This window comes from Colletotrichum paranaense (assembly GCF_030867605.1).
Source record: "Colletotrichum paranaense strain IMI 384185 chromosome Unknown Scaffold_1.1, whole genome shotgun sequence".
NCBI lineage: Eukaryota > Fungi > Ascomycota > Sordariomycetes > Glomerellales > Glomerellaceae > Colletotrichum > Colletotrichum paranaense.
In genome coordinates this window covers 1,226,325-1,249,130 of record NW_026848959.1, presented here as the reverse complement: position 1 = coordinate 1,249,130, position 22,806 = coordinate 1,226,325, and the positions used below count along the sequence as shown (strand labels likewise).

The window sequence follows — 22,806 nt, the reverse complement described above, 5'->3', positions numbered from 1 at the left end:
AGGGCGTCAGAACCCCCGGAGTCTTCTCTATCCCTGTCTAGGACTACCAGACTGCCTATAGGAACTTTGTGACTGTTGGATGATGGTATCATGGCCCGTACGATAAGTGCGAGAATTGCCCTTGCTGTTCTTGTGAAGAGCTCGGAATGAAATGCGACGAATAGCTTTGTGGCCACACAAAGTTGGATTAGATGATTCCCCCAGCCTTCAGGATTCATGTGTGATAGTCTGTCACGTCTGGCTTGTCTTACGTTTAACCTCAACATTCATCATAGCCAGCCCTTTGCCTCATCGTTTTCGACTTCCCATTAGTTTCGTGTTGTCAAGATTATGTACGTGCTGTCTGCATCGCCCTAATCCAAGCTGTGGGCACCTAGAAGTGTCCCACAGTCCTCGCATGATCTCAAAATCCCCAAAGCTACTCCTTCACATTGCCCTCATCGGCTCAAGCTTCGGCCTATAAGTCGGCTTGGCAACCCGTCTGTTGCGAGTCGGACATCGAGTCCAACCTTCCGGCCGAGTTGCTCCGGGCAGGCCGGGCCCTTTGCGAATTCCAAGTAGCGATCGGCGAGGAAAACGCCCCATTGGTGGAACCTGCCTCGAACATGTAGTTCTGATGCACTCTGGCTTACCTCATTCGCATCTGGCAGCGGATAGCTCCGCGATCTGCATCCGTTCCCTGAATTTCTCTGTGGATTGTCAATGTAGGTAGACGGACATGACGATGTCCTGCGAGTCTTCCAAGCGGACTTGCTAGCATAGAGACTAGTGAGCCACGCGTACGACAAGGACACGAGAACAGAGGCTTCAACCTGGCTACTTCATATCCTCTGGCCCGTCTCGGAGACACGGATGAGCTGAAGATGGGAGGGGTGATGGCATCATCTTCAACGTGACTACTCGAATTGAGGAGAACACCATCAGTATAAGAAGTCTTTCAAAGTCCCTTCCCTCACTAACTCTTGACAACACATGTGGACATTTCATGAGCTAGACTAGATCACCTGAGAGGCCCATCACAAGTATGATTTTGACATTCTACAGTTTTCCATCATTACTGGTACTTGGTGTTCTGGCGACCCATGGTATCGCAGCATACCCAGGCTTCGCTGGTCTGAAGACACTTTTCACGTTGTAAGTTGAAAGTTTCTGAGACACCATTGATCTAGGGTTGATGTAAAATACAGTGGAGATTCTTATACCAGGACTGGATTCTATGTCACTCGCGATCAACCCTCCATTGCTAATCCCCTTGGGAATCCGACGTACCCGGGCCCGACCAGCGCAAATGGAGAAAATTGGATCCAATACTTGACCACCAAATATAATGCGTCTCTACTATTGACCTACAACTTCGCGGCGAGCGGTGCCACTGTCGACAACAGTCTCGTGACGTCCAGCATCGACGTTGTGAGTCAAGTTGAAGAGGGATTCATCCCCAACTATACCGGGACAAACCAAACCTGGGATGTCGAGTCTACCCTGTTCGGCTTCTTTATCGGTATCAACGACATTGGAAAGTCTTATACCAATGGCAACTCCACGGACCTTCACCCGATGATCTTTGATAAGTACGAGAAGTTGGTGGAAGAAGTCTACGAGGCGGGTGCTCGGAACTTCCTGTTCCTCAATGTACCGCCGCTTGAGCGGATGCCGAGAACAACTCAATCCAGCGCCGCTGGAGAGCGGATTCCTCTTGAGAAAGCCGCGGTAGCAGACTGGAACGAGCGTCTTGGAGTATTTGTTAAGAACTTGCGAGAGGCTCACGGAGATGTGACTGTATTTCAGTACGATACCTATGGATTGTTTGACAGAGTCATGAATACGCCCGAACGCTACAGAGAAACGGCAGTCTATAAGAACACGACGACATACTGCTCAGCATACCAAAAGTAAGACGGGATTTTCAAGCCCATACCCGGCGAAAGATATGTTTGACTAACACCTGGCCTAGTGGGACGCCTGAGCCAGACACTAAATGGGACAACTGCACCTATGCTGCTAATGAATATATGTGGATTAACAGTCTACACCCGACGTCGCCCGTTCACTTGGTACTGGCGAGAAGTATCTCAAGGGCCTTGGCTTGATCTCAAAATCTCGAAACGGACTGTTTCAGATGTGCATGTCCTCATGTGCCAGAGCTGCAAGACACTTCCCCACGTACCTAGTCTTCATCATAGAAAACAAATGCTCTGACTTCAATGCTCGCTCTCGGCTCACCAGCGCCTTCTGGCAAGTCAGTATCCTTGAAAGCACAGTGAGGCACTCTTCTGGGAACACCAGGCTTCGTGCTTGAGTCCACTTGTTTGAAGAACAGCACGTCATCAACCTGTTGCTGGTCTTTGAAATACCACTTGTGCTGTGAAGCCGTGGGCGGACGAACTTCCACGGCTTCAGTGTCGTGATCCGGAAATCGTACTGGTACAAACACCAAGTCCGAGTCTGGTATAGTCCGGGCATCCGAGACCGCGAAAGGGTCACGAGTTATCGGGCGAATGGGTCGCCACATCTGCGGACCTTTGTCAGCTAATCTGGAGTTTGTGCGAAGACCAGAGTTTGCTTGCGTTGATAATCTGGTATCGGGGCTTCTTGAGCAATTCTTCTGCTCTTTCCTTCAGCCATCTTTCGGCGACTCCTTCAGCTGCCTTGAATGACTGGTCCACATGTACTCCATATAACGGCGCCGGACCCTTCGGGCCTTCGCCGTCTTTGGGACCGCGACGAATGATGTGTGTCATGATATGAACCAGGCAGGGCTTGGGCCTATGCGTGTCAGCATCATGCTAGACTTGTGGTAGTTAGGTCGGGCAGAAAAAACTTCATCGCAACACGAACGGGGAGTCACTCACATGTTCTCGGTCTCGGATAGGACTTTGTAGCACAGTTCCTCCATCTCAGGGTAGTTTACCCGCTTAATTTCCTCATCATCATCCCAGTTGGTTAATCGACTTTGATGCTTGACATAGTGGAAACCTTGAACATCGAGCGTGAATTCATCCTCTCTGCCAGTGATATCGGTGATAGTTGTTGGGATCTCGACTTTGGGTTGAGGCTTGCCGGGTTCCGGACTTTTCCATCACAAATTAGCTTTCCAACGAATTGAGTCGGAATTGGCATCTTACCCTCCAATTATCATAGGCACCAAAGGTACGCCTGGATCATCAAAATATTTGATCTTTGTATGTACTTGACGTCCCTGTTGTCCCATTTCGATCATTGTTGAAGCGTTCGAAACAGTTTTTCAAGAAGCTCGCGAGTGCCTCTCAGCCGGCCGTCGAGAAGAGGGAATTTCTGCAGGTTTTGAAAGGAGTTCAGGGTATTGTATACATGGGCATATCTGTTTATCTGTTCTATCGTCGCGAGTCAGGATCTTGGGGTAAAAAGAGTGCGGCAACATGGCCACCCCGGCTGGTAGGAGGAGAACATGCATCAATCCCCATTTCGATAGGTAGTCCTAAGATCTCCTGCATTGTTGGAGATAACCCCGACCATTCAGTACTGTCTCAGAACTGAAAAGACAGTGGGTTAGGCAATGTATGAAGTTGTCAAGGCCCAGCCCGAGCTTTGAACGAGTATTCGGACGCATAATCGTGTAAAGTCCTATTTGCTTCACGATGCCAAGAGCTGACGTTCGGTTCCAGAAGCTTGGCTTAGAAAGCGAGTCCAGCGTTCGCAGCGAACGGCCCGCTGCCCCTCCGTCTGTAGCGTCTAGTCCGCTGTGGGAGCCGGAGATGCGCATGAATCGCGAAGGTTTGCAGGGAGTCAAGCAGACGACCATACAAAGTCTCGGTTGGTCTTATCTCTGAGCGATCTGCATGGGGCTCGTCTAATGACATGTCCTCCAGACTGGGCCATTCCCTGTAGTGTTGCACTTATTTGGGGTGCTCGGTCATGATTCGTGAATGGGTTCTGTCACTCGACTTTGCCAAAGAAATCAGATGTTGCTTGTCTGATTATTTTTGTGCATCGCAATCGCGGTATTTCCAATCGGTTGGTAAATGCTCCTCTAGGCTCTGTTTCAGCAGCGGGACTACCCGAAGACGCTACCCCGAAGTGAACGTATCGAAGAGGATTGGATGATCATTGATGGCATCAACTCAAGCCAATAAACCACGTGGTTCTCTGCCATGGCTGAATAGTAGTGGTAATACATAGGAGATTCGGTCCACGGCAAAGCTCAGTACGTCATCAATGTAAAGCCATGGGATCTAGGCTCACGTTTGCAATGCTTCGAACATTTCGCAGCGATTTTTCACATTTGGTACTATTATGTAGAAGAGGCTTGCGTTGAGTATTAATAGATGAAGGGACTCAGGCACGAAAAGAAAACGCTATTATTACATCCAACTCCGTGATTGACGCAGCACGGGCGGCACTCATCTTCACAAAGACACAACAATCTTCTTCGCCGAGACTCCCTTGTAGCTGACTTCGAATGCCTGTTGTATGGATTCCAAGCCCTTGCCAACAACATGCGGCTTGGGAGCCGGGATAAACTTGCCCTGGGCCAGTGCTTGAGGTAGGAAGTCTCGGTAAATCGCCGTACCGACCTCGTTCGCCATAAGATCGCTTCCCCAGATGAACTTGGTTCTCACACCGCTCGTCTTGCACTTGAATGTCGCGGTTGCGCTCTCGGAAGCCATCGCCCACAGCAACGAAACAGTTTCCGAAACGTTTGTGGGCGGTCTACCAGGCCCGGCGACACTGGCTTGCGCGACAAACTTGCGGCCCTTGCAAGCGGCCATGATGTTGATACAGGGGATCAGAGACCCCGCTCCGATCGCGATTGCGCCAGCAGACTTCCGTTTCTGGAATGCCTTGATAATGTCTTGAACAACAGCCGGACTGCGATAATCAAAAACTTCGGCGGCACCGAGAGACTTGACATAGTCGAAGTTCTTCGGGGATGCTGTCACAATGACTTCGTAACCAGCCCCAGCGGCAAGCTGAATGGCGTTGGACCCCACGCTTGTCGAGCCGCCCCAGACTAAGAGCGTCTCTCCTGTGGATTTTGCGGAGACGTCTGGGTGTCTAAGACCGACAAAGTCCTTCATGAAGAGACCGCAGGCAGCAGTCGAAGCACCCAAAGGTATTACACAGGCCTCCTCAAAAGTGATTGAATCGGGAATCTGAGAAGTCAGGTCGGCTCGCAATACAACGTATTCTTGAAAACCGCCTTCTGATGACTTATTGCTCCGCTTGTCGAGACCTACGGCGTGGCCAACAACACGGTCGCCGATCTTGAACCGGTCCTGAGCACCTGGGCCGACTTCGACTACATCGCCAGAGACGTCGTTGCCGAGGATGCAGGGGTACTTGACCCAGTCGTAGAGTATGTCGCCGGTCTCTTGCTTGAACCAGTCGACTGGATTGATAGCTACAGCTCTATTTCGAATCACGATCTCATTCTGACCTGCTGGTGTGTATGGGGCTGACTGAACCTGCAAGGGCTTGGCCTTTTTAGCTGTCAGCCAAGCGGCTTGATTGGTAGGCATCGTGAGAGTATGGAAGTATAAGAGACTAGGGGGGTTTGAAAGAAGAAGGTTCCGTGAGGTGATGAATACAAAAGCTGATATGCTTCTGATACGGAGTGATAAATGTTGTTGGTTTCCCGACCTATTATTTGTTGTGTTTCGCTCACGTTGGGTATTTATACATCTCAAAATTTGGGATCTCGGCCAACCTTGACGTTTTGATGTCCAGACGGGATTTAGGTATCTCCAGATTGCACGCATCATTGACGACGTCGCGGATCGCGTCTCAATTTGAAGGACTTCACGATCTCATCCCAGAGATGATTTGCTTCTCATCTGGCGCAGGATGCTTCTAAAACAGGTCTAGCGCCTGTCTGCCACGATGTCGCTGTGCATGCCGGCAACGGTTTGTGGGTGATGGATTCCTGGGGGCGTCCGGCGCTAACTCTACATCGTATCCCAGCTCCCCCTTTTGTTTGCTCAGCTTACTCTGATGTCATGAGGACGCCCTCAGCTGATTAAAGGGCCTGGAACGGATACATGTCACTCCGCTACGGCCAGGCGAAACAGGCCCTCCGATGCTTGTATTAGGATCACCAAGGAACCCTCACCGTAACACCAATCCGCATCATCACTCCGACGGGACTTGCAGGAGTGTCCCGCTGCCGGGCCCGTGTGGATCTCGGAGTTTGCGGCTAGGAGACCATACACTTCGGCCGGCGTTCGGTATCGACCCCCGAGGGGGCGTGAGGGGCGGGTACATGCCGATAATCATCAGCGCGCAAACGTCGCTTGGAGTCTTGAGCAATCATTGGCCAAGATGCAATGCTTTCTTAAATGATTACACATTTACATCATATTACTTCATTAAGTTGACCGGACTTACGGTCACATCAGCTATCTCGCTATTCCATGCGGATCTCTTCGACCTCCCAAGTTCTCTCTACTAGAATGCCAAATTCGCCCAAGAAATTAGCGGCTCCTTCAGACATAGAGATACTGTGATTGCGAGACGTCGTAACCATAGTGCTTGTCGCACCATTTTGCAGATTCAACCCCGACTGGTCACCTTGACTACCGCCCGTTGAGCTTCGAAGGAACTTCTCCTTAGTGAATACCTCAAAGACCTTGCTCAAAGAACTTGTTGATCTCGGGGATCCATGATTGCTGAGAGCGCTGTTTGTTCCTGTGTGAGGCCATCTGCCGTGTATTAAATCGACTTCGCTGCCGTTAGACCGAGTGTTGAACTGTTGTGCCGTATTCGTCTGCGACCCGACGGTCACCATGGCAGACTGTCGCCGAGCCATCTCTTGGTGTCTTTGGAATAGTTCGTTCACTTTTCGATCCAGAAGCTGACGGATGGTCGCTAGAGATGCCGTGGTGACGCCAACTCCCAGCTCCGCGATCGTCCAACACGCTGTACTCATGTACCCTTTCGGCGGCGCGTGTGTCAAACTCCAGATACGACCAGCCGACATAATGGGAACTCTGGATGCATGTGAGTCAAGGTTCCTTTACATAGTAAACGCCAAAGATGCCAGCGGCTGAAAAACTCACAATGCGCCAATGCCGAACACGCCCAATGCTGCCCAACGTTGACTGCTGTTCAGCTTCAAGCTCCAAAGAGTAGGAAGAGGCAAGAAGAGAACAATGACATCGGTGACCAATGTTCCTGTCGCATTGAAGTACGTCGACAGCACGCTCGGAAGACACTTGGCATTTCGCACACTGTGATCCCAGTTGGCTTCTATCGGCAAGCAGATCAGGATCTGGAGCAAGATCTGTGCCAATGTCCAAGCGGCGACAAAGATGATGGCGCCAACATATACTCTTCTCATGATGCGCACGTTCCGGAAGATGTGATAGAACTGAAATAGGAAAGTCATCTTCAAGGCGGCCATGGCAATGTTGTATGTGATCCCGACGGCATAAGGGATCTACCGGCATCGTCAATATGATGAAGCGCTGAAGTCAACAGTGAAGGCTTACTTTTGACCCTTCGTTACTGGCTGTGACCATGGCCAGCATGGTAGGTAGATACACTTTTGTGAAAACACTCTGCATGATGTTCACAGCAATAGTGCTGAACTATGCATCTTGTGAGTAGGCTTGCTTCTTGTGGCGGGGCAGGTTTAATCGTACCAGAGCGAGTAGGGCCCATGCATCATCTATGCGAACTTGCTTCGTGATGAAATAACGCGTGTAAAGTCGAGCGATCACAGAGGCAGTTGTGATAATCGTGATGATGGCGCCGAATGCGATCGTTGCGTTGGCCTGGCTATTGCTGTAGACAAAGTCCGTCTGAGCCTGGGGCGCATCTCCTTCCGGTGTCAACGGCACCGATCCATCGGTGGGTAATGGTGGTGCGCTCATATTCTCACGCAGAGACGACAAGCTGAATGCCGCTCGTATGAATCAAGAGCATACCCATAGACTTCTGAACCGACCGACAAGTCCCATTTCTCAGTGAAGGATGAATTGAATGTGGATGCGGAGCTGCAGCGCAGCGAAGAGCAAAAGTGGTGAAAACAAGCTCTTTTGACTGAATTGGTCTAACTGAGTACGGGTGTTATTTTCAACTTCCTTAAACAAGCGAGCAAATGCAGGCTAGACTTGAGGAGGCAGGACGCACTTTAGTGAAACAAGGAGGCAGCATGTTTAGACCAAAAAGTGCTTTCAACGGGTGTTGGTAGCCGTGATTGCAAGGCTATTTTGTGGGATTGACGGAAAGGTTGCTTAATTCGGGAACTCAACGCCGGGACTTGTCAACCAAGTCGAACTCACCCTCGCCCTCTTTGTGCATCCAGGGGTTTATAGTGTCAAATTTCTGCCGGCTGATGGAGTTTACCAATACCGTTGGCCTACTGGACCCTTGTATACAGGGTAAGTGATGATTTCGACTCGTGCAAGAGTCTAAAATGGCCCTATGGGGAATCCAATCTGCTGCAGAAACCGGGTCATTGTCCTCAATTTCGACTGTGGCCGAGCAGACCCTCCCCACTGAAAGTGGTGGCATGACACTACAGAGATACGAAAACCTAGCCGCTTAAGCCGACCCTTGATCATAGTATGGAGGAATAGAAGGCACGGAAGGGTTGAAGGGTAGGATTGTCAAGTGTCACTGTATCACACTCTTGCGATGGCGACAGACCATCACGCCTCCTGAAGTTGTGCGACCTTTGCCACATCTGTCCAAGCAACCAGTTGGCACTTTTCAAAGATGATATCGTCGTCCGCGGTGCGTTGATCTATCGTATTTCGAAACAGTAGATCGCCCGAGAAGAGGCCTGTGCGAGAACGCCTTCCACTCGTGCCCCCGGGCACTAGGTTTCGTGCATCGTCTTGTTTGGCCTCGTGGCTTCCAACTCAACGTCTGAACATAACCGATGGCATGGGTCATCCGAAGGTGAAATAGTGGAAGATCTGCGCGCCTTCAGATCATCACATCACATCACCCTGGTTCCGATCCAAACAACGCAGTGGACTCTGCGACGAACGGCCACGATGCCCCTCCGCAAATCGCACGTCCGTGGGTACGAAGTGCCCCGAGCTGGATTTCGAGGGGGGTTTTGTCACTCTCAAGAGGATTGGAGAGTTTTGTAAGAGGAGGGGGACATTAGATGTGCTGGATGCGCCTGCAAACCTCGACATGCGTCCATCCATGTCTGTTCGGGCACCACTGATTCCTTTATCGACTGGAAAAACAATTCTTAAGAACACAGTGGCACAAATGAACCGTTTTTGTAGTCGAGGACATGGATGTGCGTGATGTGGAAGTAGCAAACATTTCTGACTGGTTTGCAAATAATAACTCAAGATCGCCATCTCAATCGCGCCACGCCCACAATTGCCGGGGCATCTTCATATTGTGATGAGCTTCCATGTCAACCCTCTGGCAGACTTCTACCGATCACTCCGAACATGAGGTAGAGACAGTAGAGATTCTAGCCTAGATGCTTACGCCACTTCTAAGTTCCCTCTGGCTCGAATGGATGGACTGCTGCTCGCATGCTCGGCACGAAATTCTGCTCTGGCGGCCATCAGCCAAACACCCACATTTCCCACAACGACCGCCACTATCCGGCTCAGAGGACCGAGTACTCCGATCCTCGCTGGGTCTTTGAGGAGGGTGGGGTACCGGGTTGACACGAAGTTTGCAGACTGTGGAGACCAAACATACACAGTAAAGTAAGCTGTGCCACCGACGCAGATGTTCGTCCATATTCGGGATCCGAGGTTCTTAATCACCTGTTTGCCCCTATCTCCACGACACTGCCAGCTGCCAGTCGATATGCTAGATTCGTGAGTCCCTATAATGTGTTTCGTAGCGAGAGCCTTCAAAGACACATGGATGTCTCTCATACACTCGCTCGAAAGAAAATTCTAGACTTAGGACGAAGCAAGAAAGGGACAATATCAACTAGACGATCCCACCTCCACAAACAATTCCAACTCTACGGCAAGCAGCGAGATTGGGCCAGCTATATCAACTGAACACTCATGTCACTGCCTATTATCGAAACCTTAGCTAGTTGTATTGACATCAATACCACTTCGGCATTCAAGAAGTAGCAGAGTCAAAGTACTATGGTGAACAAGTGTATGTACCTTCATAATAGTGTCTTCAAGCATGCTTTTTTGGTTGCTTCACAACATGAGTCTCGCGGAGGCTTCTCGTCTACATTACGCATCTTACTGATAAGGATCACAAAGTGAGGCATCTGCTTACTTGTTTGGAGCCTAAGGAATTTCACCTGCCATTCAGGTCCTTCCGAGATATTGACCAAGGTACCATAAGGTACTCAAATAACGGGTGCTTGTGTAACTAAATCAGAAAGGCAGACGAATCACGGAGATGATAAGGGATTCTTCTCGATCATAACGTATGTTTCTTATGTGCTACCGCGGTTATCGGCTGGCTTTCGATACAAGGCCGGATGGCCAACTATAAACTACTATCTTCAAGAAGAGAAACTGGGTGCTATCCAGTCACACCTTAGGTTTCAAGACTACGAGGTCTTAATGTATACAATGTCTAGATCTTTAGACACGACGGAGTGCCTTGGCGCTGCGTCTGGTAGCGGAGCTCACGCACTGGGAGTACCACTCGTTCTGAACAACGCAGGAAGTTCCAGCGACGCAAACGGTGGCACCAGTCCAGCCCTTTCCACCGCACTGGTGGTAAATCTGAACGATGGCCGACTCAGTGGAGTTGCCAGCGGCAGTCTGCTGGCAGGATGCTCTCTTGGTGGAAGTGTGAGTGCTGGGAGTGCTAGGAGTAGGCTTGGCCTTGGAAGTGTGAGCAGCCTTGGTCTTGGAAGACTGAGCTGCCTTGGAGGAATGGGCGGCCTTGGAGGTGTGGGAAGGAGGGGCCTTGGAAGTGTGGTTGGCGCCAGAGCTGGGAGTTGCGACAGCAGTAGGGGTAACCTTGGGGGTGTGAGTCGAGGGGGCCTTAACCGTGACCTTGGCGCTCTGAGTCGCGGCAATGACAGAGGTAGCCTTGCGGGTAGAAGTGGCAACAGTTGTAGGGGTAGAACCGGAGCCGGAGCCGCCAAGCTTAGCGGGACCGGCGTTGCCAACGACAAGGCTGGCGACAGTATCGGCAGCAACGGGCTTGACGAGGTATCCGCTAAGCTTAGCGAAGGTGGACAGAACGTTTGTCTGGGCCAAAGCCTTGAATTGGCCACTCTTGGAGTCGACACTGTTGATCACGCAAGCACGGCCAATCTTGGAGGAGCAGGCAGCAGCAGACTTGGCATCGGGGGCGTTGAAGCTGTTGGAGAAGACCTGGCCGACGTAAGGCTGCTTAACGTTCTCGAACGCGTTACCCTCAATGAGAGCGAGGGTGGTAGTGAAAAGCTCAAAAGTATGGCCCTGGACGTTCTGGAAGAAGTTATTGGTAGCGTGGAAGGTACCCTTGGGGCCGAGCTTGGGGGAACGGCCAGAGACGTTGACGTAGTAGTTTCTGTCGATGGTGATCTGGTCTCCATCACCAAGATGCATCTCAGTCCAGTAGTGGTTGCCGTTGCAGGTGGTTGAAGCCGGGGTGGCTCCGTCGAAGTAGTTGTTGGAAATGGTGACGCGAGACCCGGCGAAGTGAGTGACGATGAACTGGCGACCAATCTTGGAAATTCTGTTGTGGTCAATCCAAACACCATCGTTGCCGCCCTGCAAGTCGATGGCATCACCTCCCCAGACAACAGTGGGGTTCAGGTTGGTGATCTCGATGCCTTGAATGATAACGTTCTTGGCGTTGGTCTTGACACGAAGGCCCTTGCCGTTGAGTATTCCCTTGCCCTTGGAGCCGAGAATGCTCTTGTTGCTGCCGACGATGAGGGGTTCGGTAGCAGCGAGGTCGTAGCTGACAGTGGTGGCAACGTTGTCGCTGGTGCCGCAGGAGAGGTCTCCAAGGAAGAGCTGGCCGCCGTTGGCAACTGTGCAGCTCTTACGGCTGCAGCCCTTGCCCTTGGCAGAGGTGCCTGTGAAGTCGTACTCCTTGTCGATAATGATGGTACGGGGGGTATCGTCGGCAAGCCACTGAGTGAGTTCGTCGACGGAAGAGGGGATGGCAGCGGCGGCGCTACCACCACCAGTGACACCCTTAGCAAAGCCGTAAGCCGTGCCAATGACAGACTGGGCAGACGCCGAAGTTGCGGCCGCGGCAGCCAAAATGGCGGTTGCTGAGAAACGCATATTGTGTAATACCAGAAAAAGAATGTAATGTTTGATAAAAGAATGGACGCGTGAAATCGATTTGAAAGAGTGACCAAATCACGCCAGCGTGAAGCTGAGTTGTAGTTGAAGTTGATAATGTAGAATGTACAGAAAGAACGACTTGGAAGAGAGGAGAGAAACGAGAAAGGAGGGAGGGCAGTTACTTTGTCTCTGTTTCTTATACTTCAGATGTTTCTTTCCAAAGTGAGGCTCATGCAGGAACCACTATAGAGTTGAGGGTCCGGATCGTTAGGCAACGACCACGATTGGGTGGTTGTTTACGAACTATGCCTGATAGAACTGCCAAGTTATTGGGGGCAGCGGGTAAGTGGACACGATCATTGTGATGGCCAAGGTCCTGACACGAGTTTGCACCACGCGCTCATTAGCGCGGTGATTAGTCCATTCATTCCCATCGGCCGAGATCCGTCCTGCCATCTTAGGGCTGTTGAGTTGCATCGTGACGTGTGCCCCTTTCATGATGGGGAAGATGGAGAGCAGAGGCCAACAGCGGAGCTGACCACCATGGGCACGTTCCTGTGTCTGACCAACCCGGTGCTACTATCACTTATCACGGACTTCGCGGATGATGGTCATCGTGTTTCTCCGCGGAATTCAGCGAGCTCTCGATCCTGCGTAAATGGTCTTTTGCTGCGATGTCTTCATACAATTCTTAAATCTCGTGCATTCATCAAGAAATGGGATTCGCGATCTCCAAGTTCTGTCACTTGATCTAGGATCTCTCTCAAGTGCTTACTACGCCATGGTCTCGATTGCTTTTGACTTTGAGTTGGGTTGTCACGATAGCGAAGCATCAGAGTTTTCGCACCACCTTTTTCTAGAGGTTGAAGAGAAATACTGCCCGCAATGAGACTTCAGCAGCCGCCCGAAACTTTAGATGATGAATCGACCCCTTTAATCTCCATTGCGGCCACAAAATGGGATCACGCAAATACGGTCTAAGGAATCGGCACCACGATGAGCAATAGACGAAGACCTCATATGCAAACACTGGGTAACATGTCGCCTCACCGTGCTATTTTACTGAATTGGGGATTTGTGACTGGTGTGAAGTATATCTAGTTCCATCTCCACCTCTTACTTTTGGCACGTACTAAGGATCTGTATTTAGCACCGCGAGACAACGGTAAAAGTCCCTCAACAGCTTTGCGAGTTCTATTCAATGAGATGACTGCATTCAAAGAGATAATCTGGTATTGTTTAAGACGACTCAGTGAGGTTTCGCGACACTGGGGTAAGGCAGCAACTTGATAATCGCCGCCCACATACCCCATAGCAAACCTAGAGTTGTGGTCATGATCTATGGCAGTAAGTTTTTGTCTAAAAGTGGAGCATACCCAAGTCACGTATTCTACTCTATGCGGATACATCTGGTCAGTCAAAGAATCCGAGAAACTTTGACCTTGACGTGACTGCAGCCTTGGTGTAGCAGCAAGATCTAGTGGGGGAAATGTGAAATGAATTTCGGAACTATGTTTGGCTGACCTGAAACCCCGCGGCTATGTCTAGCTCTCCGCTTCCAGAGGCTTCTGGCCAGAGTAAGAGTGATAGTAATGATACGCGTGGTTGGAATTGTCCAGTAAATCCTTGCGCACTTGAATCAAGAAAACCTCAATCTCCAACTGGGTCCAGCCCAATCCCTTTGTAAACGGCACGTTCGTCACTGCCCCCAAGGAGTCGTAGTTGACGGCAGCACAGTAACTGCCGATCGACTTCAAATGAGGCTCTTGTGGCCAAGTGCCCACTGGTACCTTTTTGACCTCATGGATTTGATTGACGAAGCCTGCGGACTCAATACGGTCGGCAAACTTATCGGCCACATCTATGTCCACACCAAACTTGTCCAAGGCTTCTTTCAGAAGATCCATCGTCTTCCTGGGAGCGTAGTCTGGGCCGACTGTGCCGTCATCGCAAGCAAACGCCCACACCATGTCTTGCACCTCGATCCAACCTCCCGGTCTGAGGGCTCTGCTTCTTTTTAGTAGGGCAACTTAGCAGCCATGAAATAATTTTTAATCCTTACTTATAAGCCTGCGAAAGCAGTCTTGGCCAATCTTTGAGTGCCGGAGCCATATTTCTCACATGGACATAATCAATTGAGTCATCCGGGTAGAGCCAATCAGCCTCGACGTCGTCTACTACAAAATGCACATTTGGTGGCACATAAGCAGGCTGAATGGGACTCAAGTCAAGGCCAGTGATATCGGCTTCTGGATACTCGTCGCCCACTGAGAATGTTTTCAACGATCAGCACTCCCAGCGCTCTCATTTATGGCGACTGAACATTTAACGCAACACTTACTGTCCATAGCCCAAATTCCAGTGCCAGTGCCAATGTCAAGGACCCTTTGCGGGCTTTTCAAGGGAGCATTATGCAAAGCGCCCTCGCATACATGCACGAGCATAGCGTGCTTCATGTCTTCGCGATCCTGTTCCTGATCATCGTTCGGTAACATGTAGCGGCCTTCTTTGAACTTATGGTAGCGACGCCTATTCTCAAAGTTGTAATCTCGAACACTTGATGCCAAAGACGTAGATGCATTTGAGCTATCATCGCTTGCATCATGGTAGCCGTCATCGTCTGAAGCCCCATCGTCCGCTGCTATCGCGGCTACTGGGACCGGTGACGAGGATTCACTCCGGTGACTGTCGGAGCCCGAGTTACTACGAGGGACTGAAGCGCGATCGGCTATCATTTTGAGGAAGGGCGCGAAATTGAGAAAGAGTGAGAAGGAGAGCAATAGAGAAGTGAGAGGAGTGAGATGTAGGGGCAAAAGTGAGAAAGAGGGGAAGATAACGTCCCAAGGGAAACATTCTCAAGCCAACACCAACATGAACACGTTCCAACCATCGTCTCCAGTCTTTTTCTCCATGTTTTCGGCCGGAAGCAGGATGTTTGATGCGAAGCAAGGGTTACGGCCAATATCGTGCTTCCGTTGAAGCCGCAAGCTACAGAGTTGCATCCCTTAGACCAACCCGATTGGCTCGTTTAGCAGTGGAACGGCCTTGGTTTCCTCGTTGAGCGAGGAGACAACAAACCAACAGACTGCGGAGGCCGCTCCTGCTCCGCGAATTTTTTTGGGCCGTGGCTTCATGTCCTGGTCGCTGATTGATGGGTCTCACCTCATTTCCATCCAAACTCTTGATCAGTCATATTCTGAGGAAGATTGTTAATGCTAGAACGCCAACGACCACCCTCTTTGCTTTTTAGTCATCCTGAGAGAGCCTACATCACATTGCGATTGGTTATCGTCTACGGTTGATGCAGGGGGGTCATGAGTATTGATTATATCCTGCCGTTGCGATATCGATTCTATCAAACGACTGTATTTCTCTACTCGAGACCTTTTACGTGTGGAAAACGATGTTTGTCACTGTCTTCTTCGCAGCTTTCAGGCTCTTAGATTAGTTAAAATCGTCATGACCAAAGTTGGCATCCTCTTAACTGCAATGGTCGTGCCATATGACGATGGTAATCGGCACTTCCGTAGGATAGGTGAGTTATAATTAAATACTCTCGCAGATTGAAATCTCGATGGCTACTCCGTACATGTAGCGTCTAAGCTACATATAAGCATCAGAAGAAAAGGAAAAGAAAAGAAAGAGAAAAAAAAGGTATCAAGTCACCCAGAGACCTAGAAACATCATGTTGAGTAACTAGGGTCATTGGCCTTTGCGGGCAAGTGCATTTTATGCGTGCCTTCCATCGATAGTGATCAGCCGCTAGCGCAATTCAACTGCCTCTGAACTCCGACACTGAGCCAATGGAGATGTGCGGTTCACATCAGAACACCACGTTCCATTCAGGATATGGGTCATATTTTAACAAGTATGAGAGGAAACCCCTTTGCAGAAGGATCGTTTCATCTTCCTTTCTGCCTTGAGGGTCAAGGACCCAATCTACTAGATTGAGGTTGCGACACTTCACTACGCTTGAGCCTCATTCGCCAATGATCTCAGCGGACTAAATGTGCGGGGCTCTTGTTCCTCCGAGACAGGGGCACTCTGGATTTTAGTTTTCCCTCAATGTCATCAATCCGAACTCAACGACACAACTCCGACCATCTCGCAACGAAGCCATCCTCCCCGGCCGAACCTGGCCTTGAAAAACCGATGGCTGAGAGTCCCTCTCCATTGCCGCGGCTACCAGTGGAGGTACTTGGACTCGTCTTTGCCCACACGTCAAAGTCGACGGCTCACGCCGCTCGGCTGGGGAGCAAAATTCTGTCCGCCGCAGCAACCCCCAGATCATTCCAGCATATCTTACTCAAGCCACCTTTCTGCGACCGGTTCACGCACATTGCCAAAGATACAAACCTTCGGCGACATGTGAGAGAGGTCACATGTGATGCTCGCGCGGTTCTGGATTACTGCCCTTTCCCTATGGACTTCCTTGAGGCTTTACCCTACCTCAGATACTTCTCCGGGCTCAAAGTTCTGAACTTGAAGTTTACCGACTATGCAGATGACGGCGACGAGAACGCTGAACCGAATAACTCCACGAGTTATCGTTTCTATGATATCTACAGCTTTCGGCGCTTTGTCATTCTTGTTGCCTTTTACTGCATACACGGCGGTAGTAAAGATGATCAGGATCTGGTTCAATTGTCGCAGAGCCTGGGGACGTCTGAAGAATTTGCCTGGATGGGAGACTTGAAAACCCCGGACATGTCTTGGAGCGTAGAGGACAGGCTGATTGATGGCGGATTTCCCAAAATCCAGCTAGAGGAATTGGCCATTTTCAATCTAGCTGAGGATATCAACGAGGGCCAAGATCATGGTACGGAAGACCCATTGCATCGGAAGCACCTCGCGGATTGGCCCATCTTCCAGCAAGTAATTGCCCTTCCAACGCTCAAAAGTGTAAAGTTGATGGTAGCACCCGATGACCCGGACAACTCGTTGTGGGACAACTTGGAGGATGAGCCGACTGAGTACAATTATCAGTGGCAAGATCTCTATCTTCGCGAACTCACATCGTGGTTCAAACCACAGCTCGCCTGTAACCTGACAACCTTGTCTCTTTACTACGACGATATCTGGGGCTACCAACCCAAGTTTGACTTCCGCCTCATCAATCCCGGCAGCGGACCAAACTCTGGATTTCCGCACTTGAAGGTCCTAGGTCTGGGAAGATACTGCTTCAGTCATGAATGGCAGCTAGACTGGTTTGCTTCTCTCGGAAGTCAGAGCTTAGCTGGCGGGATAGAGGAGCTATACCTCGATGAATGCGTGGTGGTATCGAAAGCATACTGTACAATCCCTCAATGGGAGATTTGGGATCTGGACCGAGACCGCAACTACACCATAGTTACTGTTCAAGACGCCGACGGCAACGACGTTGAAGTCTCGAATCGTGGGTACTTGCCAGCCACGTGGGACATTGATCTTGTCGACGACACTTGGACCGAGTTTTACCACTCCAGCTTGTCCTGGCATGAGCTGCTCGACCACTGGAGCAGCAACATGACGGCACTGAAGAGATTCAAGATGGGCACGACGGCCTCTCTTGCGTCTTGGTCCGGAATCAATCTGGCAACTCATGTAACGGTCGATAAAATCACCGAGGCTGCTATCGCTCCTTGGAGCAAGATCAGCATCATGAACACGGATATCCATACCAAGTTCGATGATGTCGCGTTCCGCAAAGAGGTTGGAATCATGGAGTTGACATTGCCGTTTTACGTCAACTATTCACCGAAACCGAGCGGGATGCCCAACTGGGTTGCTCGTCCTTGGTTCTTCATACCGGCGAGCAGTGATGAGCCTCTAGTTATGGAAGAACCCCCGAAGGAGACGAGACGGAAAGATGCATTAGCATTGGACAACCTGAGAAAAGTAGTAGGTGAGAGGGCAAAGGGGGGCGACCGGGTTCGAATGAGACCAATGGGGCCTTCGCGCGCGCAAAGCGATGAAGTTCCGACGGTTGCCGAGCTTGCACCCTAGCTACAATAGCATTTCTCCATTTCAAGGCCTACATGCTCAAGGGTCAAGGTGGTTCAAAGTTTGTTGAGTTTCGCGACTTCGATTTGGTGAAGCCTAGAGCTGGACGAGAACAGAAATCCAACGCTGGTCATTGAAGGTACCAGACTTGTCAGATTGCGCTTAGTCTTCAACAAGGAGATTGGAAACTCTTGCGAAATTCTGTCGCATAGCTCGCGGCTTCGCTTTGCTCAACGTGCCGTTGAGATCTATGCAATCAATGAGTCGCAGAATGTCGTATCTTTGGTTATCAGCAGGGGTTGTCTTCCCAGTGCCGTAATCAACGCGAGTCGCTGGCAGGTGGATGTCGGCGCCTAGTGCCTCGCTACTATCTACAAATACGTGTAAGACCAGAGCATGCCATGGATCCTGGCAAACGACTCCCGCAAACTGGATCCTAACATCTTGGCTTCTGTCTCACTGGTCAAGACTCGTCAGTAAAACGCAGTGCAGTCAACTGGCAGCCCCATCTTGGGGACGCGCGGGACTATCCGCAAGCAGGACGGGAATTGCGGATGTGCCGCATATGCCCCCAGGCAAGGATCATGGTGATCGTAGAAGAATCATTGGCGACGAAAAGGGGAGCGCTCAACCAGCGGTGGAGGAGAATCCAGCGAAACTTCTTGAAGCTGTGGATAACGGCTATGCAACAGCAGACGAATGCAGCATGTGGACATCATGGTGGTTCGGCCATAAGGTGACGAAAGGGGCGGGAAGAGACTCATGCTACGGCGCCGAGACCAATGAAGTTTGAGGACAGGTGGAGGTCTCCCTGACCGAGGAGGATGTTTAATGACCCAGTCGTCCGGGTCCGATTGACAGGATCAAGTTTCGGAATCGAAGTGGCGGTCAGAACGGTTTGACTTTTCGACGTGGAGAGTTGGCGATGTGACGCCGTCATGGAAGTTGATATGTTTGCAGAAATGTGACAGACATTAGCCGATGAGCCAGTTATCATCACAACCAAAAGTACGCACGTAAAACGGCTCACTCATCACACACCGTAATCCAAAATGACAGACATGACAGCAGATTGAGTTTCGAGGCGGCGACGCGGGTGTGGCAACGCAGCTTGGGCCAGAGGATGCCAGGCGCACCCAGACAGGCGCCAGACTCACGCGAGACTAGCCCGGACGAAATCGCCGGAACCACCGGGGGCGCCGTTACGCTTTGTCTTGCAGCATTTGGGGCTACGCCGCGGCGCTGCATGGCGGCTGTCTTTGTGCCCCTGAGACTTGAGCCAAAATGAACGCCGGGCCCAGACCGAGTGGTCACTGATTCGCAAAGTTGGCCGGATGGGACAAGTCATCTTGTCGATTGCGAGTCTTAGCAGAAGATACCTTGACGCGAATCCTAGTGAGTTTCCATAAACACTGGAAACTCCACACGTCCCAATTCTCAAGTACCGGACCCAGAGGGTTGAGGGGCTCCAAAATGATATGAGAGGTTCCCACATATCACATTCCCGAAGAGAGGAAAGATGACATCCTCGGCCAATCTAAGACAATGGAATCCAAAAACCACACACCACTCAAGAGCCGATCCCTCTCGCGGGGACCGCCCCGCTGGAGATATTGCCTACCCCGCTTAGGTCTCGAGGGTCTGATGACGAGAACAAGGAAAGACCTCGTTGTCGCATGGGACTAAGTGGCGCTACTGCACCCTTGGCAAGGTCTATCCACCACGACCGAACCTCACAATTGGGTTCACTAGCATGGGAGGGTCGAGAGGATCCCTCCGACGGACTGGTTCGCCCATACGCACGTATGGAACCCGAACCATTAGCTCGGTGTTAGGTCCGGTCCTTTTCCTCTTCCTATTCCTGACCTTGGTGTAGGGGTTCTCTCTCTCTATTGCCAGTACTCCTGACGGGCTGTCGGGAAAACGAGAGACTCGGGAAGGCAAAGTAAGACCAGACCAGACGAGACTGGACTGGGCCGACCCAACCCAGAATTTGACCGTTCCATCTTCGCTACCACACCTCCCTCCCCTTCGGTTCCCCTTCCACCCACCGAGATTCGCCGTCGTCCCTAGACTAAGGTGTACCGCGTTGTCTGTGCGGACGATGCTAGTCCAAGGTGTGAGGTAAGCCATAAGACCCGACCGTTTTCCCACATCGTCTCATGAGCGGACTTTTCTCCCACTCCCTCACCAAATTTCCCGCTATCCCTCGTGCCCTTACCTTCTCGCTTTCTGCTATTCTCTCGTGGCGGTGGAGGGTGGTGCCCCCTTCTTGAAAGACGTCCCTTCATGTTTCACGACATCGGAGGACCCTGCAGATAGGGCACGTCGAAAGTTCACGGCCACGCACGCTAACCGAATATGCCTCTCAAAGTCGCTGTCATCGGTGCCGGACCCGCGGGTCTGGCGACGGCGAGATATCTGAAATGGGCACACTTGTTCTTCGCGATTGAACCTATCCAGATCCGGGTCTTTGAGGCCGAGGATGATATTGGAGGCACGTTCAAGTATCGAGTGTACGAGGACGCTGAAGTAAGTTTGCCACTACTGAACTCAACCCACTGTCTATTCCTCAAACCATGCATTCCCATCGAACAGAGAGAAAGGTTTGTTGAGGCTGACAGCATGGCCATAGCTCGTCTCGTCTAAATACCTGACCGCCTTCTCCGATCACCGCCTGCCCCGAGATGCCGCTGATTATGTCACCCCGGCTGTCTATGTACAGTACCTAAACGAATACTGTGATCGGTTCGAGCTTCGACCTCACATCGAATGCTCGTCTAAGGTCACTCGCACTGAAAGAGGATATGGCGGAGGGCATATCGTCACCGTCACCCGCAAAGATGGCACAACCTTCGACTACGACTGTGATGCCGTTGCCGTCTGCTCCGGACTCAACCTCGAACCCCGTATTCCTGACATTCCGGGGCTGGAGAAGGTCCCAAAGGTCCTCCACTCATCGCAATTCAAGAGCCGAGATCAACTACGAGATATCAAGAGCGATAAACCCACCGTCGTCATCGTCGGCACGGGAGAGACTGGTCAAGACCTCGGTCAACTCGCGGCGACGACAGAAACCGTTCAACATGTGGTGATGTGCCACCGAGATGGATTCGTCGTTGCACCCAAGGTAAGCCTCGATGTTTTGAAGATACATTTGTGTAGGTTGATATTGACTTGTCGTAGACTGCACCGACACCAATCATGTTCGGGTTCTGGGGCAGGAATAGCAAAGTAAACGATAAACCCGTTGACTGTTCCATCGCTAGTCTCTTCGACACTGCATATGTTCCCCAGAAATTGCAGTCGAGCCAACTGCTTTGGGATTTTTACAACCAACAGATCGACGTTACATTCTCGCTAATTGGTGGGACGCTTGAGGGCTGGGACCAACATGTCGGCGGCATGCGTCGGGAGAGGATGCACATCGATCACTGTATGCAGTCATCCGCACCAACATATCCAGGAACCGGCTAACCAAAGATCGCAGTCTTCCCGGCCAAATCCACTCGTGCTGTGCCATACCTCTCAGCGCCTTGGCGGCCGCCTCTTTCGGCCATGGAGCGGATACGCCGATTCTTCTTCTATATCAAAGAGCTTGACGTCGACACCAAGGGTCGATACATTGACGTTGCGCCTTGGCCCGAGTATGTTGACGACGATGGTGTGTTGCACTTCCGCGATACCGGTAGACCAGAGTCGGAGAAGATAAAGCAGATGGTGGTGAAGCCTGATGTTATTCTATTTGCAACTGGCTACACCCGCCGCTTCCCTTTCCTCGATAAGAGCTATGGCACACCCGACACAGCCGATGTACGAGCCATTTACCACAGCAGCGATGTATCAGTAGGGTTTATTGGCTTCGTACGGCCGAATTTGGGTAAGTCATTCAACCTCAACCACAGATGTTCCCTACGAATGTTGCTTCTAACATAGCTTCCCAGGTGCAATCCCCACCCTCGCCGAGATGCAGACCCAATACTGGATCCTTCAACTACTCAGATCCAAGTACCCTAACGTCCCTGGCCTAACAACACCGTCAAAAGGACTCACTTTGGATCCGAACGCCCTACCCGGCTACGATATCGACTGGAAGCTCCACCCTCGATGTGGCAGAGACCCGTGGGCCGAAAAGCGCGGCGTCGACCACGAGAGCTACGTATACCAGCTAGCCCTCGACATGGGCTCAGCACCACGATTCAGCTACGTCTACTCCAAGGGTTTCAAGGCCTTGTACACTTGGGCTATGGGTAGCAACTTCAATGCAAAGTTCCGCCTTGTGGGGCCCTGGAAGAACGAGGAGGAGTCGCTGCGCATCATTCGTGGCGAGCTTTACGACATCGTCAAGCGGTCTGGCGGTATGCTATACATGATCGCCAACACCTTGATACCCTTTTTCTTGTTCGGCACGATGAGCATGGCCATTCATACGTGGGAGTGGACCAAGAGCTTGTTCCACCCATGGACGCGGAAGGGGGGTCAAATACGCCTCCTCGAGTCTTAATAACGATTTAACGACCATTTTCCTTAAAGTTTAGATTTTCTACTTCATAATACCAGCGACAAGAAAGATTTTCATTTGAGGCGAGATAACTCATAGTCGTAATTAGGTATTAGTACACAATCACAGAGAATATGTGCGAAGTTGTTT

The 22,806-nt window shown here is 51.0% G+C and overlaps 10 protein-coding genes across 10 annotated transcripts; 4 read left to right on the top strand and 6 right to left on the bottom strand.

Moving 5' to 3' along the window:
- Positions 1–1,024: 1,024 nt before the first annotated feature.
- On the top strand, positions 1,025–2,090 carry CPAR01_00437 (fungal cellulose binding domain-containing protein; the record flags this gene model as incomplete). The annotated part of the gene is made up of 3 exons (XM_060484729.1): positions 1,025–1,134; positions 1,188–1,892; positions 1,955–2,090. The coding sequence occupies 3 exons, from the start codon at positions 1,025–1,027 to the stop codon at positions 2,088–2,090; spliced, it is 951 nt and encodes a 316-aa protein (XP_060355586.1).
- A 77-nt stretch (positions 2,091–2,167) lies between these two features.
- On the bottom strand, positions 2,168–3,220 carry CPAR01_00436 (cephamycin biosynthesis protein CmcJ; the record flags this gene model as incomplete). Its single annotated transcript, XM_060484728.1, has 4 exons — positions 2,168–2,512; positions 2,673–2,766; positions 2,853–3,071; positions 3,126–3,220. 4 exons carry the CDS (start codon positions 3,218–3,220, stop codon positions 2,168–2,170), a joined length of 753 nt encoding a protein of 250 aa, XP_060355585.1.
- Positions 3,221–4,385: 1,165 nt separating this feature from the next.
- Positions 4,386–5,498, bottom strand: CPAR01_00435 (zinc-binding dehydrogenase; the record flags this gene model as incomplete). Its single annotated transcript, XM_060484727.1, has 1 exon — positions 4,386–5,498. One exon carries the CDS (start codon positions 5,496–5,498, stop codon positions 4,386–4,388), a length of 1,113 nt encoding a protein of 370 aa, XP_060355584.1.
- An 884-nt stretch (positions 5,499–6,382) lies between these two features.
- On the bottom strand, positions 6,383–7,850 carry CPAR01_00434 (uncharacterized protein; the record flags this gene model as incomplete). The annotated part of the gene is made up of 4 exons (XM_060484726.1): positions 6,383–6,965; positions 7,035–7,414; positions 7,467–7,565; positions 7,620–7,850. 4 exons carry the CDS (start codon positions 7,848–7,850, stop codon positions 6,383–6,385), a joined length of 1,293 nt encoding a protein of 430 aa, XP_060355583.1.
- Positions 7,851–10,520: 2,670 nt separating this feature from the next.
- Positions 10,521–12,170, bottom strand: CPAR01_00433 (pectin lyase; the record flags this gene model as incomplete). Its single annotated transcript, XM_060484725.1, has 1 exon — positions 10,521–12,170. The coding sequence occupies one exon, from the start codon at positions 12,168–12,170 to the stop codon at positions 10,521–10,523; it is 1,650 nt and encodes a 549-aa protein (XP_060355582.1).
- Positions 12,171–13,717: 1,547 nt separating this feature from the next.
- On the bottom strand, positions 13,718–14,908 carry CPAR01_00432 (TAM domain methyltransferase; the record flags this gene model as incomplete). The annotated part of the gene is made up of 3 exons (XM_060484724.1): positions 13,718–14,180; positions 14,236–14,440; positions 14,515–14,908. 3 exons carry the CDS (start codon positions 14,906–14,908, stop codon positions 13,718–13,720), a joined length of 1,062 nt encoding a protein of 353 aa, XP_060355581.1.
- Positions 14,909–16,238: 1,330 nt separating this feature from the next.
- Positions 16,239–18,158, top strand: CPAR01_00431 (uncharacterized protein; the record flags this gene model as incomplete). The annotated part of the gene is made up of 1 exon (XM_060484723.1): positions 16,239–18,158. The coding sequence occupies one exon, from the start codon at positions 16,239–16,241 to the stop codon at positions 18,156–18,158; it is 1,920 nt and encodes a 639-aa protein (XP_060355580.1).
- Positions 18,159–18,498: 340 nt separating this feature from the next.
- On the top strand, positions 18,499–18,948 carry CPAR01_00430 (uncharacterized protein; the record flags this gene model as incomplete). The annotated part of the gene is made up of 1 exon (XM_060484722.1): positions 18,499–18,948. The coding sequence occupies one exon, from the start codon at positions 18,499–18,501 to the stop codon at positions 18,946–18,948; it is 450 nt and encodes a 149-aa protein (XP_060355579.1).
- Positions 18,949–19,181: 233 nt separating this feature from the next.
- CPAR01_00429 (uncharacterized protein) lies at positions 19,182–19,403 on the bottom strand (the record flags this gene model as incomplete). Its single annotated transcript, XM_060484721.1, has 1 exon — positions 19,182–19,403. One exon carries the CDS (start codon positions 19,401–19,403, stop codon positions 19,182–19,184), a length of 222 nt encoding a protein of 73 aa, XP_060355578.1.
- Positions 19,404–20,516: 1,113 nt separating this feature from the next.
- On the top strand, positions 20,517–22,659 carry CPAR01_00428 (dimethylaniline monooxygenase; the record flags this gene model as incomplete). Its single annotated transcript, XM_060484720.1, has 5 exons — positions 20,517–20,687; positions 20,791–21,285; positions 21,342–21,591; positions 21,646–22,035; positions 22,100–22,659. The coding sequence occupies 5 exons, from the start codon at positions 20,517–20,519 to the stop codon at positions 22,657–22,659; spliced, it is 1,866 nt and encodes a 621-aa protein (XP_060355577.1).
- Between the last annotated feature and the right edge of the window lie 147 nt (positions 22,660–22,806).